General features: G+C 38.8%; 1 protein-coding gene across 6 annotated transcripts in view; it reads right to left on the bottom strand.

Annotated features, from left to right (window-relative positions):
- Nucleotides 1-16,063, bottom strand: part of LOC136883485 (eukaryotic translation initiation factor 5) — a 188,046-nt gene that overhangs the window by 12,399 nt on the left and 159,584 nt on the right. For all 6 annotated transcript variants that reach the window (XM_068229687.1, XM_067155827.2, XM_067155826.2 and 3 more), the window contains 2 exons: nucleotides 10,449-10,754; nucleotides 7,551-7,688 (listed from right to left, as the gene is read on the bottom strand). In XM_068229687.1, the coding sequence (XP_068085788.1) occupies nucleotides 7,551-7,688; nucleotides 10,449-10,754 (444 nt within the window). The remainder of the gene's footprint in view (nucleotides 1-7,550; nucleotides 7,689-10,448; nucleotides 10,755-16,063) is intronic.

The following is a 16,063-nucleotide window of genomic DNA, read 5'->3' as shown; positions in this document are numbered from 1 at the left end:
TATGACGTACTAAAAAAAAAAAAAAAAAAAAAAACATTTTCTCCCTTTTAACGAACAGTACTTCGGTGCTGATCTAACAGTCCATAGGTTCAGAGCTGGAATGACCAGGCCGCAGACAGCCGTGAACACTCCTCTGCCGTTATTCCGTTAAATATGCACACTGCTCATTCCAATCAGTGCTTCAGAGTAGGGATGGAATAATTCGAATGCTATGATGAACCAGTGTGTTACGTATCAGCAGTATCAGAAAATATATAAACCAGAGGCATGGCATGCTAAAGAAGAAAGTTACCAAACTCCCCAGCTACTTCCCGTCAATATTCAGGCAGGGTGTTACACTCAGTACGACTGGGCGAGTTGGGCGAGTTGGCCGTGTCGTTAGGGGCGTGCAGCTGTGAGCTTGCATCCAGGAGATAGTGGATTCGAACCCCACATTTGGCAGCCCTGAAGATGGTATTCCGTGGTTTCCAATTTTCACACCAGGAAAATGATGGGGCTGTACCTTAACTCTGAGCGCCAAGGGATGATTTATCATTCCTCTGTGAACTCGCCAAAAGTGCCAGGAATGATATTTCATCCCTTATGCAGACTCGTTTAGAAACCATTGTAGCTCATCCTTTTCCGTTAGATGGCAGCACATCAGTATATTCTTATCAAGGAAGGTGTGTAGTCTCCAAATTTACCACCACAACCCACATAAAATTGTTTTCGTGTGACAAACATATAAAAAATCTGAAGGCTGTGTCCGCACATCTTGTGCACTTGTCAACAGTGATTGCGGACTTACGCGACGACGTATTTACAAATAATGATGGTCTAACTGACTACATACATAGTTTAGGGAATGACTATTATCCTGAGTCAAAAAATGAACTGGACTTCATAACAGTGTTGAAAATACTTCTAGTGAGATTATAGTCAGTGAGAGTGATTCTGAAAACTATTCTGTAAACACCGCCAATTGCCGAGGTTAGAAATAATTTGGAATGTAATGAAGATTTCTACGATAATATTGGTATTAACAATATCACACACTGCCATTATTCAGTGAAGTTACCTGTGATAGTGATTTACCATACCAACCACCTCACCCTTTCCTCGAGTTACCCGGACCGAAACATGCCCCACCTTATGATGCTGTATCTGTACCTTATATTTTGATTTTTAAGACATATTACCACTCCAAGTAACATAATTTTATCCAATACGACAGTCGAATCTATGCTACAAGAAATACCACCGGTTAGTGTGTCATACTGATTTTTATAGCTACATGTTTGCCTTAAAATGTCGATTTTCATTAATATTATTTAAAATTTTTAAATTTGTGATTTATTTTAATTTTAACTATAAATGATTTTAGGTATAAACTGCTATTAATGCAAAGGGATATTCCTTCTATATAACAAAAAATTTCACTTAGAATGGGTATAAATTGAGAGCAATGATTTTTTTCCTAGTCATTTGCAAATCGGACAAAACGCGGGTGGCACTCGTGGCTAGTACCTAAGAAATACGCGCGGCAGTGAGAGGGTTAACTAAGGCGAAGGCCTCTTTCTTAACACTCCTAGTCCTTTCGTATCCCATCGTCAGCATAAGACCTACCTGTGACAGTGCGACGTAAGGCAAATTGCAGCAGTAAACCTATCTATCAGAGAGGAAAGGCAACAGAAGACACAAAGCACATCAGAACAAACAATGGTCAACGCAATGTTGATTGATTTTATGACCTTTATACATTGTAGGCCTTCACATTTAATTTTCTTTGGACTGTGAGATTGGGGCGTCTTATAAAATTATTTGTAGCGTGGACTGTAGTCCCTTATTCTCCGAATTTACATATAGATTTTCATTAAATTCTGTTTACCCATTTTCTCGCGGCTCGGCGCTGATATGGACGTAGTAACAAAAATCCAAATTCATGAATACCTCTACGATCGTAGCTGGTACGGTAACAATGTTTAAGACAAATGATCAGAAATTAATTACTATATAACTTTAGTTACGTGGTATTTATCGATACGACCACTAATAAATATTTGAGAATTAAATTTTAGCCCTTCCCCTTAACTACCATTTCAATCAGCGTGAATACAATTATTTGTGGCCTAGATTGTAGTGACTTATTCCCGGACTTTGCATACCGATTTTCATTAAATTCTCTTCAGCCGTTTTCTCGTGATGCGTGTACATACATAGACAAATTATGGAAAATTAAAAAGTGCATTTCATTGTTACTGTGGACACGACTGATACAGAAATACCATTCTTTTTAAATTCTGAGGAATGTACAGACAAAACTCTTATTTTATATATATAGTTTAGCAATGAAGAGGGGGTTTCTCTTCTGGCTTGGAGGAAGAATTTGTCTCCAAGTCATATTTTTCTGCCGCCAGTGTAGTGAATTGAGATTTTCCGACTCGTCGGGTACTCCTAGGAAACATTTGTAAAAGGGAATAGTTTTTGCCCTTGGACTCTCCACTATTCGACCCCCCCTCCCCACGAAAAAAGACTAAGTGTTCACGGGTCACGGGTGTCTGCGACTTGGTCATTCCAGCTCTGGAACTTTGGACTGTTAGATTGGCAGCGTAGTACTGTTTGTTAAAAGTGAGAAAATGTGCGGCTTTTCATCTGATCGAGTATTTAATATGAAAGCATTGTTTTTACTCGCGCCATTCCTACCGACGTCATTGTAATGACGTATGTTCATGTCAGTTGGGAAAACCACTAAGACAGTCTTTCTGAAAATGTGAACAGGCAGATGGAGAGTGAGTGTCTGCCATTATAATGAAATTCCCAAACCTAATTGTGACTGAAGTAGGCAAGCGGGCTTACCATTACAATGAAAATTCCCTAACCCAGTCGTCATATGAAAAAAGACCTTTGGTGATTTCTCTGTTGCGTTTCTAGCATAACGTTAAGCGCTATGGTCACAACGTGTACACTACCTAATTTGAATTCTATATACAATGTAGAATTCCGTAGCAAAGCACGGGTACATCAGCTAATTTTCATTATAAATTTACAAGGGATCAGCCTTTCTGAAATTTAACCACATGCAGAAGCATATGCAGTAAAACCTTGTTAATTCGAAGTCGTTGGGACGCAAAAATCGGACTTCGAATGACGTAATTTCGAATTAACCGACAAAAATGCCAACCCTTGCAGCATCACAATATATTCTAAGACCCTTTACTACATGCAATTAACCTCAGGCCACAGTTTAAAGCTCTCAAATGCCATGAAAAAAAATATTTCCAAAATGTATCCAACAAGGTGCATTTACAGTATTCAAATAATGTCCTTAGATAACTTGCCAACAAACATAACCTCATGCAATGAAATCAAAAGAAAGAAAACATGATTCAAAGACGAGGAGAACTCTATAGTGGCTCTCCTGTGCAAGTGCTTTATTCATTGAATTACTGTACCGTAAGCATTTTAGATGCCTTGTGCTTGCACGGAAAGTACCCGATGCCCTTAAAACATCACGGCTTATTGAACTTTCCTACGACGAGAGGCAAAAGTCTCTCGCTTACGTCCACGTTACAACAACAGTGACCATACTTGTACGATTTCCCGCCATGGCACTTCTAAGACCTATTAATGAATGCAAATCACCTTGATTCCCAGTTTAAACTTTTCAAATGTCATGGAAAACACTGCCGGCCCCGTGGTGTAGGGGTAGCGTGTCTGCCTCTTACCCGGAGGCCCCGGGTTCGATTCCCGGCCAGGTCAGGAATTATTACCTGGACCCGAGGGCTGGTTCGAGGTCCACTCAGCCTACGTGATTAGAATTGAGGAGATATCTGACAGAGATAGCAGCCACAGTCTAGAAAGCCAAGAATAACGGCCGAGAGGATTCGTCGTGCTGACCACATGACACCTCGTAATCTGCAGGCCTTCGGGCTGAGCAGCGGTCGCTTGGTAGGCCAAGGCCCTTCAAGGGCTGTAGTGCCATGGGGTTTGGTTTGGATGGAAAACACTATTTAAGAAATGTATCCAACAAGGTGCATTTACATTATTCAAATAATGCAGTTGTATAAAACAATTGCAAACAACCTTACACAATGAAAGGAAGGAAAAAACTTCAAAGATGAGGAAAGATTATGCCGGTTCCCCTGTGCAAATGTTTTATCTTTTGGATTACTGTACTGTTTGCATTTTTAGATGCCTTGTACTGGCATGGAAAGTGCCCAACGTCCTTAAAACATCGTGCCTTTTCCAACTTTCCTATGATGGGGGAAGAAAGTCTCTCACATGTGCAGTGTGCACTGCATAGCAACACAGTACATTTCCCAGCTGGCAATTCTCTCCTTTAAAACCGTAAGTCCATTTGGCCTCAGCATTTAAAAAAATAAAACAAAAACTGTAGTTTTATCGGCATTGACAATATTATTTGGTGCGTATGAATTGGTTATAGGCTATAAGCCACGCTTTATCGCCAACTGGCGGCATCGCCAGAGTTCGCGGATTCCACCTCTCCACACACTGCCTGCTACGTGATTATGGCGTTCTTTAGAACGCCGAATACAAAATAATTACGGTTCCGTGCGAACATAGCAGATATGAAGCAAACTGTAGACATGCCAAAGTAGGTGGAAGTGAGAAAAGTTACCCCTGCGCGTTCCGGAAAACGCGTTCTTTCATGACGCAGAGAAATTTTGAATTTAAATATTCTGTAAAATACCGATTTTTTTTTTCAAGATGTATAGGCAGTTTCAAATTAAAAGTCTAAATTTCAGTAAAGGGACAGATATCGTTCTTCGAATTACGAATTATCAGTATTTCGATTTAAACTATTTAAATAACATGCAAATCCGTACCTCATGTTTCCGGGAACGAGAGATGCTTTGAATTAAGGCGAGATTTTGAATTAACCGATTTTGAATTATCGAGGTTCTACTGTAACCTAACCTCTGAAACTAGTTATGCACCCCGCTGTATCTTGGGAAGGAGAAGTAACACATTCTTATTTTATTTTGAGTATCTAGTATTAAAATTAAGCAATCTTACTTCAGCCTTCATTCCTAACCCTTTCAGACGCTACCCACACGTTTGTGTGGGTACATTTCAGCAGTTGGTATGATTCATTGCAGTGACTGAGAGTATTCTGAGACGTTTATTTTTAAAGCATAGGTTTTGTGCAAACTCTTTGATATACATTAATTGGTGCTGTGCTCCTGTGGAAGACCTATGAAGTACGTTGATTCTGCTGGTTTTGGCGGTCATCATGGCAACCGTTGCATTATCAGGTAAGTCTGTTCATAACTACCTTATTTGGTTAGATAGTGAAATCAAACTGCATAATATGAAAACTAATACCACATTCGTATCATTGATGCATAGATACGGAAATTATAATTTGTTTATTTTATTGTAGAGCTTCACAAAATGTTACCCACACGGTTGTGTGGGCTGGGACTGAAGTGTGCTAACCTTATTCTTATTCCTCAACTAAGAAATGGCCCAAGGAAAGGAATATACAGTATTATTTCCTTAATGTATGAATACATATTACAGTGTAAGTAAGTAACTGCTAAGTTTACAGCAATTATTTAATATACACCATAGTTTTGTTTTAACATAACCTTTAAATCTCAGAAATAAATTGTTCTTCATCTATCAAGAACCCAACGTACTGGTCAAAAATTTATTTTGACAGAAATTTCAGAACTATACACCTTCTTGATGCCCTAAGTGAGAAAGGAATCTATGGAAGTGGCACTATGATGATGAACAGAGTGATAAAGGAAACATTTAAACCCTACAAAGAGATGATAAGAGGTGAAGTTGAGGAGGCATGCCGATCAGATGATGGAATGTGTTTAAATCAATGGAAAGATTCTAAAGTGGCGACCATGGCCTCAAATTTGCATGGAGAAAGCCCACTTCATGAAGTAGAGAGATGGGACAAAAAGGAAAAGAGGTACATTAAAGTACCAATTCCAAATGCACCCCCCCCCCCCCAAAAGTGATAAGATGGGTGGTATCGATACCTGCGATCAGCTGTTGGGAGAGTACTGAAACTTCTTTAAAACAAAGAAGTGGACACTGAAAACCGCCATTCACCCTATTGATCTGGCGACCGTTAATGCGTGGATGGAGTACAGGAGAGATGCTACATGCAATGGAGTTAAGACGTCCTTGATCTAATTAAATTTCGATTAGCCTTAGCTGAAATACTTATTGCATAAGCCGACTTAGTGCCCTTTCAAGAAGAGGAAGTACAAGAATGAGATCCACCAACAAGATGTGTACACCACTCCCATGTGTGGACAAGGGCTCGAAGGTTCTGAGCATTGGCCAGCTGTAGATGAACTGCCGACAGCGCGCATGGGCAGCATGACCAGCTGATCCAGCCGAACCAGAGTGCGATGTACTAAGTGTAATATTTACCTATGCCTAACAAGTAAGAATAAGTGTTTCAGGGAATTCCACAGGAAATGATGTAAGCGTAAGCATTTTTCACAATTATTTATTAATTCCTACAAAATTTGGGACAATTTCTCACTGCTTGTATTGTGTATATTAGATAGATAAACAAATTTGATGTGATAGAACATGTATATCTACCTTCCATCTCCTTCTAGAAAAAAGTATTTCATTGCTATACTAATATTAGTAAATATAAAGCGAACTTCACAAATTACACTAGTTCTGCACTAAAACGACTGAGTATAGACCCAGCCCACACAAATGTGTGGGTCATAAAAAACAATGGAATAAATTTTTTTTGCTGCAACAGCTTTTTTTATGACTGTGATTAATTGAGATATTAAACAACGAAAATTGCAAAATAAAATTCTCTCCGCTTAGTCTTGGGTCTGAAAGGGCTGTTGTTAGTTCTCCCAGTGTTTGTTTACACTAGTCTGAGTTGTGGGTAGTATTAATTGACATGGACAGCGTCTTTGAAAGTCGGGGAGAGCTCGCTCGTCCATGAAGCGAGGAAGATACGGAAAATGACTGATCGCATTCAATATAAAAGCTGGAGTGCATGAACATTGGTACTGGTAATGGAAAACTATCAAGCCCGAATTTGCCCGTAATAATGGATGAATCTGTAAAAGGGTTCTCACTGTATCCGAAGGGTATTTTACATATAATTTTCAAAGGCTATAATAATATTGTCATTACAAAGGGGTTCTCTTCTACAATACTAAATACGGCGGCCAAATGTGTATTCGAGTCTGACATCTCACTTTAGACCTAAGTGCCTGTGCTCTATATTCCTCTTCTGTCTTGAATCATCCTTAGCACACTTATGAAGTCTTTTTCATAGGTTCTGAATGTCCCTTAGTCATAATGAAAAACTAAAAAATTTCCTTACGCTAAATACACGTTTTGCCCTAATGTGAATTACGTTAAATCAAATATAAAATTGCGTTGTACAGTTCCGACAATTTTTCGAGGTGAAAATAGAAAACGATAGTAAAACATTTTCAGGGCTGGCAACAGCACAGCTTGAAATCGTATCTCCGAAGTCCAAATCCTACGTACACAACTCATGTTCAGCGATAGGCAATTACTTTTGAAGAGTATGGACTTACTTTGAAAAGAGCAGGAACTTTGGGCAGCAAGGCATCCTTGTGCAGGGCAATAACTTGCTCAATTCCACCAATAAGGTATTTCTGAGCCTTGTGATCTTCATGTGTGAAACGAAGGAACAGCACACGGTACTTTCTTACCTGTAACAGAAGTACTTTAGGTCATCTTCATATATATATGTAACAGGAAAGTAACAACCAGCATATGAACATACAGCAAGCTTGGCAAAAGCATTGAAGAGACTTGGAGGCAAAGAGGTCAATAATAAAAAAATCACATGACCACACAGCGACAAACTCCTTCAAAACACACACTGCTATCTTCCTTCCATTTTGTTTATAAAAATCACTGATCTTCAAATCCTCGACTGGAAGTCAGGAACATGTTAGCATAAAAACAAAAGGTAGGTGTAGGAAGACAGAGCAACACAAAATGAGGAGCCAAAGAGAAACATGAAAACATTGATGGACAAAGATTATCTCTACATTTTCATACGCTGCGGTCTTCATATCAGTTTTTGTACATCCATTTCTTCTTAGCTCCCAATAAGCTGGTTCCTATTTCTCAGCTTCAACAGGAGGACAGATTTCAACACTAACTGAGGGGCCCTCTTCACAGATATTCTGACTTTATGTGGGTAGTAGGGAGTAAGAAGGAAGCAGGATAAACACAGGGAAAGGGAAGAGACTAAAGATAAAGAGAAATACATATGGTAATGGACTAGCAACACAGGACTAACAACGATGAAAAGGAACCCAGGAGTCAGAAGTCATGGAAGGGAACAAGTGACCAACTAGTCTTATTTGGAAACAAGGTAAGAACATTGATAGGATGAACATGATATGCCAGAATCTAGAGACAAACTAATATAAAAACACAAAAGGACAAACTCCACATCTGCATATCTTTATTCTCTGGTATTAATCATCCTGTTTCTAAAATGTAATTCAAACATTTTACTGTAATACAACTTGTGGTGGCAGCAACCATTTCAAGGGGAAAACCATGCTTGTTTCACTTTTAATACTTATCATACATAGTCACAAACAGAAGGTAAAACCCTACATAAGAACACCGAACACACAAAAGGATGAACACAATGGTGTATCAGTTACAGTAAAAAGATTAAGAGAAAGGCTATAAACAAAATGTTCCAGGGAGGTGGCGATATAAAATTGAGATATACAGGGTCTCTCACTCAAAGTGGGGCTGGCCGGCCGGAGCAGCACAACGAGTAGATGGGCGAGCTGAAGGTCAGACGAGTACAAGGAGAGCGCCTGTATGAATTGCATGTAAATAACAAGCACACAACGTATAATCAAAGTAAAATAATTTCTCACCTTGTTACAGATTATGTCGAAAATGTCCTCCATCTGCATCCACAAATTTCTCGTTTCATCTAAGGAAATTTTCATTCATACGCGTTAGTTCATCTACCCAGACAGCTTCAATTTCTCTTGTGATATTTTGTTTGAGTTCACGAGTGTGAGGGTTTGTTTCATAAAACAGTGGCAAAAGGGGCTCTGGTTAAGACGCAGAAAGTCGTTTTACACGTTAGGTACCAAAATGGTAATAAAAAATAAATTGAAAAAACAATGTACATTTAAATCTTATAGCAATTGTATAGTATTTTTTCAAGTCATGCCACATAACAGTATACGAGTTGATTATGTGTAAGTACAGAAGATAGTACAAGGATAATAGTAATTATGGATGAACTGTGTGCTTAGTAGAAAAATTGTCAAAAGTAAATTGTATAATACTATATTTTAGGAAATGTGTCTTTTATTAATTTAAAATTTAGTTTTTGAGAACAATGTTTTTGTGTGTGCGTATCATTTTCCACAGAGGTAGACTTCATTTGCAAATAAAGTACTTTGATCTGAATGAAAATTTCCTTAGACGAAGCCAGAAATGTGCAGAAGCAGGTGGAGGACATTTTCTACATTTTCTGTGACAAGGTGAGAAATTATTTTACCGTGATTATGCGTTATTTGTTATTTACATGCGATTCATACGGGCGCTCTCCCGGCCCCAAGTTCAACGAGTTGCCACAGGCTCGTCTGACCTTCAGCTCGCCTATCTACCTGCTGCGCTGTGCCGGCCCCACTTTGAGTGAAAGTCCCTGTAATAAAGCCAATGCAGCGAGACTTCTCCAGCACGCATTACTTCAACTGAGTGTCACTCCTTTCCCCAACGAAGAACATGAATTTTGGTCGTTAATCAACAATACATCCCCTTTCCGACCACCAGGAAACTGAAAAATGTATTTAGAGTGCATTACTGTACATCCCTACATGCACTATTCTTGGTATGTCTGAGGTTCAGTATAATTGGTAGTGTGCATAAGAGAAAAATAAATTTGATTTCACTAGGATAACGAATTTCTGCAATATAGGAAGATCTGAATGTAAATAGCAAACGAGTTTAAGTGCAGGAAAAGTTAAACCCCCAAAACTGTATTGCAAATCATAACCATTAATTAACAGGATAGAAAATGAGAAAGACATCACAGCAAGACTGTAGCACCCAAATAAAGAAGTGAATAATGCAGATTTTGAGCAGTTCAATCGACCTTACAGTGGACAAATGTTGAAGGAAAAAAGCCTTCAAATTTCCTTCTGATTCAGGTGTATGTAATTTCAGCATAAGTAATGGATGGTTTGATAAGATCTTGTTAACACAACAATCTTGTAAGCAGTTTGCAGAATATTGTGATGTATAATGTAACTTACCAGTTCAATATTACCTTGAACCGGGCATGTCCTATAATCGTGTAAAAGACCCACCCTTGGTATTTCATCATCTGGTCAATTTGAAGAGAAATAACCTCCAATCTGCCTGTAACTTTCTGTTGTATTAACATTTACTTTTTTTTTGTTTTAAGCTAGAGGTCTTACCTGTGTGTGGATATTTTGATCGAAGAGCAACTCTGCGAGAACCAGGGGAACTTTAGACTTGATCTCAAGGCGCTCAGCTTCTGCTAAGAGTTCCTTATAAGATGAATCTAAAGTTCCCTGGTCACGACGAGCCTTGACAAACTCGAACATCAAATCACAACGTTCTCTCTCCGACTTCTCAAGATCGTCCGTGATGGTCATACCCTTGGCTCCGTCTGTCAGGTCTTGTAGACGTGCACGCACAGCTTCTTCCGACACATCCACTGACCAGCCACAATCGTCTTCATCATCGTGAGAGCCACCATCCTAGATACAGATTATGAAGAGCATTAGAGAGAGAATGGTTCTCAGGAATATAAAACGCATGTTGTAATTATTTCAACTAATGGGATATAAGCCTCCAGATTTATAAATCTACAATAAAGATAGTCACTGAAAGTTGCAGATTTTAGGACTAGCAGGTTACTTCTATTCTTAATTTGAAACTAGAAAAACTGGCAAAAAGCAGATGTACAGTCGAAAATGGTAAGACTTCCCTCTGTAGTGCGTTTCCCTGGTTGTTACAAAATTATTCCGCAGTCCCAGGAAGTTTCCTATAAAATACACGCTAAAAAAAAGGATAGCACACTTAAGTCATTCTTTAGTACATTTGTAACTCCCACCATAAGCAATTTAAATTACGGTTCCTGGCCACTTTGTGTGCAAGACAGGCCAGCGACAACTGGCCTGGGTAAGGATTTCGTAGAACTTAATTTCACAGCCGTGGAGCATGGTTGCGTGTCAACCTACGACTGTAGGGGGCATTAGTCCCAAGTCAGTCTTATTCTCTTTGCGTCTGACGTGCTGGTATTTAATTTTATGTTCGTGAGGCCTCTTTCAGACAGCGCGGGTTTAACCCGCTTCCGCGATTAGCCACTGGTCCGTCTAGGCCTAAACTAAGAACTGATCGTTCAAACAGAATCTTTCAGATGATGCAGAGGCAGAGAGTAACGGCGCGAAGGGGGAAATGTGAGCGGGCAGTCCATGGCAAGCCGTGGTCTCGCCCAGTTACTTGTTATTGGACATTAGTTTTTATGCGTGTCATCATACACAATGGATCGACCATGCTCGCAATATCAGTACAGAACCCAACAGTGTACCTATAAGTAGAAATGGCTTTAGACAAACAAAAGAAGGCCTGCTCTCACCCATTTGACATACAGTAATTAACTCTCATTTTCAATTTAAAAGCTATTTGCGTGCCTTTTCTTTTCCTGTGTGATGTACAGCGGTCGTTATGGAACCTAAAATGGACATTGGGAACTTAATTTTAATGTAGGAAATACCAGTGGTCTTGTTTATGGGAAAGCGTGATATCATTTAGACCTGTTATTGAGAGAGTATCTTTAAAATTGTACCCATCTTCTTTTCTGACGAAATGTGAAGGACATAGCATGCGTGAACTATTTTTTTTATTTTTGTAAGTGTAAATGCTACGATGGTCCATATTTATTACCACACTGAAAAGAGTATTGAAAATGATCTGCTGGAAAGTGCAGGGAGTTTTGTAGTACCACTCGACCCGTTGCTTATGTAAGTCAGCAGAAGTCGGTGCACCCGCACATACACATGGACCAGTTTTACTCCTGAGTGACTTATGTATGTAAATTAGGCCTACTGTACTTACGTATACAGCCGACATGTTGGAGCTTACTTTTATGTTCGTAAATGAATTGTGTAACAACGTACATAAATTAAAGTTTATTGAAAGAGTGGATGCTAAACCACACATGAAACGTGTGCAAATCTCCCGGACGTTGGACTTTCCCTTGACAACCTTCAACGTAATTTTAAGCGACATGTATAATTTGAGTTTCTAAGAATTTTCTTCCTTGAAGTTATACCATGTTGGTGTTCTTAGAATGTATTATTTCTTATTAATTATAACTGTAAACACTTGTTTCTTTGTTTTTATCGTAATTATTTTTACGTTCAAGCCTAACCTTAAATTTAACAGAGAAATTGTTTTTCATTTTTTTTTAGCACGTTCCCTCTTTATGAAGTTCTGTTTTTTTCGGTCCCCACAAAAACATCCTAAAGTTTTGGCTGTACTCCTGTAATATATTTTCTCATTAATTCACTAATTTTATGACTAGAAACAGGCAAGATATCAAATTTCACATTCTAAACCATGGCTGTTATTTTGTTAAGGAAGAGTGCAGACAATGCAGGACCTCATTAAGTTCCAGAATTCAATTTCATAGTGTTTGGATAGGAATGAACAAATATTTCCAAATACTGAGTGTGACTTGATGGATCTAATGATATTCTTGTGGGAACAATACATGTCATTTTTGTTTAATAGTGTGTATTTTTATTCCTTGTTGAATAGTGGTGCCCTCTTCTTTTTTTACAGGTGTGTAATAGTGTAGCTTGTTTGTTCAACCGACTGAAAAGCTTTGAAGTTACATCTAAACCATGGCTACTAGCACTGTGTGAACAAGGAATTTTTACTATGTGTAGCATGTAGAATTCAATTAGGACTTAAAAAATGAAGTCATACTTCAGTAATATTTTCATTTTTTATATGTGAAGATTACTGCACAAGATTAATATTTATTTTTTACTTATAAAAATAAGATTTTTATTCCATGGCAAAACTGACAGATTTTCTCTTCTTACCCAGTGACACCAGTGCCTTCTACTACAAACTAGAGGTACGTAAAGAGCATAATGTGGCATCTGTTTGTTGATATAGTTCATTCCATGATAAGAAAACAGTATTGTTCTTATGACAACAGGGTTGCCACATCAAACAGCTCTGCTAAAGACAAAAAGCGGAAGAAACTCAGCTACAAATTATTTTTATGAACTAAAGGGGATGGGGGCTTTACAGGGACTACTTTTGTTTTGAACAGAATCAGAGTAAACTACAGCACATAAAAAATCTCAGCATTGAAGTGTAAGGCAGATTAAAGGAGAAAATAGACAATTATTATAGACTCGAGGGGTGAGGGTTGCATTTAATTGCCTTTAATAAATTTCTCCAGGCAATAAAGGCTAGAAAGCAGGCGCAATGAATAAACACTGTAGATGACTCTACAAAAGATCACAGTAAAAGAAAGAAATAACTCACGTAGGCTTATCGCACAACTCTCACTCAACACAAGACAATTACGCACCGATTTAAAGCCTAAAAACACATGCAACAAATAAATACTGTACACGACTTCACTACAGAAGTGAGCTGCCGATGGTTCACAGAGTGAGGGACCACACGAGGCATGTTCCACAGCAACACAAAAGGAGGAAAATTATGAAAGGCTGTTCCCGCCATTGCGCTTCTTCCCTACAAATGTATTTACGAAAAAGAATACGTTATGTATTTATTTTAATAACTCGCGGGCAAAAATGCCTCATCTTTTTTAAAATCTATATTTCATAATACATTACAAAGTACAGTATAATATCCCTTAATTATGAGGAATTATGGATGTCTCAGAGGGGGTGTGTTCACTCCTAGTAGGTCCATAAGAGCAATACTGTTTTCTGGAATGAGCTACAGATAATCTGATGAAGTTAAGTCCAGCAACAAGTTATTATGTTTTTTTAGTGTAAGGTTTTCATGATGCTGGAAACTATAGAATTCTTGGGATTCATGAATTTCAATTCCTCTCCAGTGGTCTGGTACCATAACGCACTAGGAAAGGCTTTCATGTCTTGCGTGATCCCGAGAGCGATGCCAGTGAGAATTTCAGCTCTCAATGGCAGCTGTGGCATGGATGACCTTCAGAATGGTGTAAATGTTGGATGGAAGATGCACTTCAGTCTCTTGGGGGAAATATAGAGAAACAGCAGTCTTGAGAACAGGTGGGTGGATAGGTGGGGGAAGGTATACCCAAAGACTAAGGGAAAAAAAACCCAAACAGAAAATTAGCCTTCCCAGAGGCTTGGCAGCCTTGCCACCAACCTTTGGTGCTGTGTGCTAATAATTCGCATACCTTAAATTCTATTACTAGGTACATTAACGGAGCGAAGTATGACTTTCGGTCTGAAACATAAAACAAGAATAGGACTTTGAATGTGAATCTTGAGAGTGTGGTAGATTTCATTAGGCAATAGTCACAATGCAGACAGGTTAGATATTCTGAGAATTAGTGAAGCTAGATGGAATAGTTTCGGAGAGATATGAACTAATGCAGGATTCACCTTATATTCAGAAAGGTTGAAAAATTATAAACTATAATAATAATAATGTTATTGGCTTTACGTCCCAGTAACTACTTTTTCGCTGACGCAGAGGTGCCGGAATTTAGTCACACAGGAGTTCTTTTATGTGCCAGTAAATCTACCGACACGAGGCTGACATATTTGAGCACCGTCAAATACCACCGGACTGAGCTAGGCTCGAACCTGCCAAGTTGGGGTCACAAGGCCATCACCTCAACCGTCTGAGCCACTCAGCCTGTCTCTTGACGTCAAGGTATATAGATACAGTGTTCTGTTTTGGAGCGACTGTACACGGACTCTCCGACTCCTCAGTCCACGACCATAACGTACAGTAACTACTGTAATTACTCCTTGTATAAACTTTGTGATCAGTAACTACTGTACGTACACGCGCAAAGACCGGCAATTAGCACTGGAGACATGACTTCATACATTTTTTTTTACTAAGTAATTTTGTGTTGTGTAAAATTATTTAACTTTTAACTGTTACGAAGGAAGAGGGATGCTATTCAAATTCAACAGTCACAAAGTTTATTATCCATTCCATTGTTGACGAATAATGTACTATAATGTGCCCTCTCCCAGCCCACGGAGAGTAGAGTACGATATGCTGGTCATTTCTACCTACAACTTATCTGGTAGCCTGTAACATCTCCGAGTACCGTACGTAGATCTTCCACATCGTTCTCTGTCAAGGTTAAATATTTTCACCACAGGCTACTTGCATCGTAAATATTTCACAATGCACAGGAATCGGAAACCAGCCTAGTGGTCCGTCAGTCATTCTCTGCTATTAGTAGACAGGTAGGCTACATTCTCTACTGTAGTGCAAAGGAAATGTGAGAGTGACTGATAAAGTTGAACATTTATTTTCTGTTCTAACAGCCGAGAAATGCTGAGATTGAAATCTGCAGTAAAAAGAAAATGTGTAGTTTTAACCATACAAAATCGAACGGTTAAAAGAGGTGAACTAGTCTCAAATTTAGCATCCAAGTTCGGCGTGGATGTGACAGTGCGGGACCTAATGAACAATGAAGACAAAGTGTTGCAGTTTGCGGCAAGTTCTGAAAGTTCCCATGGGCTCACTAAAAGAAAAACAATGAAAGCATAATTTTTAAAAGAACTGGATGCTGTGTTATTCACGTGGTTTCAGCAAAAGAGGTGAAGGTGTACCTATTAGTGGTCCTATGATAAGGCAAGTACAAATTTTTCACGAAAAAAATGGGGCTCTCAGGGTCCTCACCAGCGTCAAATTGTTGGCTACAGAGATTTAAGGACAGACATGGCATTCGAGAATTAAACAGTGAAGGAAAAAAACTAAGTGGTGACAGCAGTGCAGCAGAAAACTAGATAAGAGTTTAAGCGCATAATTGAGAGATACAATTTCGTTCCGAGTCAAGTGTACA

The sequence above is a fragment of the Anabrus simplex genome, chromosome 11 (genome assembly GCF_040414725.1).
Source record: "Anabrus simplex isolate iqAnaSimp1 chromosome 11, ASM4041472v1, whole genome shotgun sequence".
Lineage (NCBI taxonomy): Eukaryota > Metazoa > Arthropoda > Insecta > Orthoptera > Tettigoniidae > Anabrus > Anabrus simplex.
The sequence above is the reverse complement of the archived record's forward strand: the minus strand, read 5'-3'. Positions and strand labels throughout refer to the sequence as shown.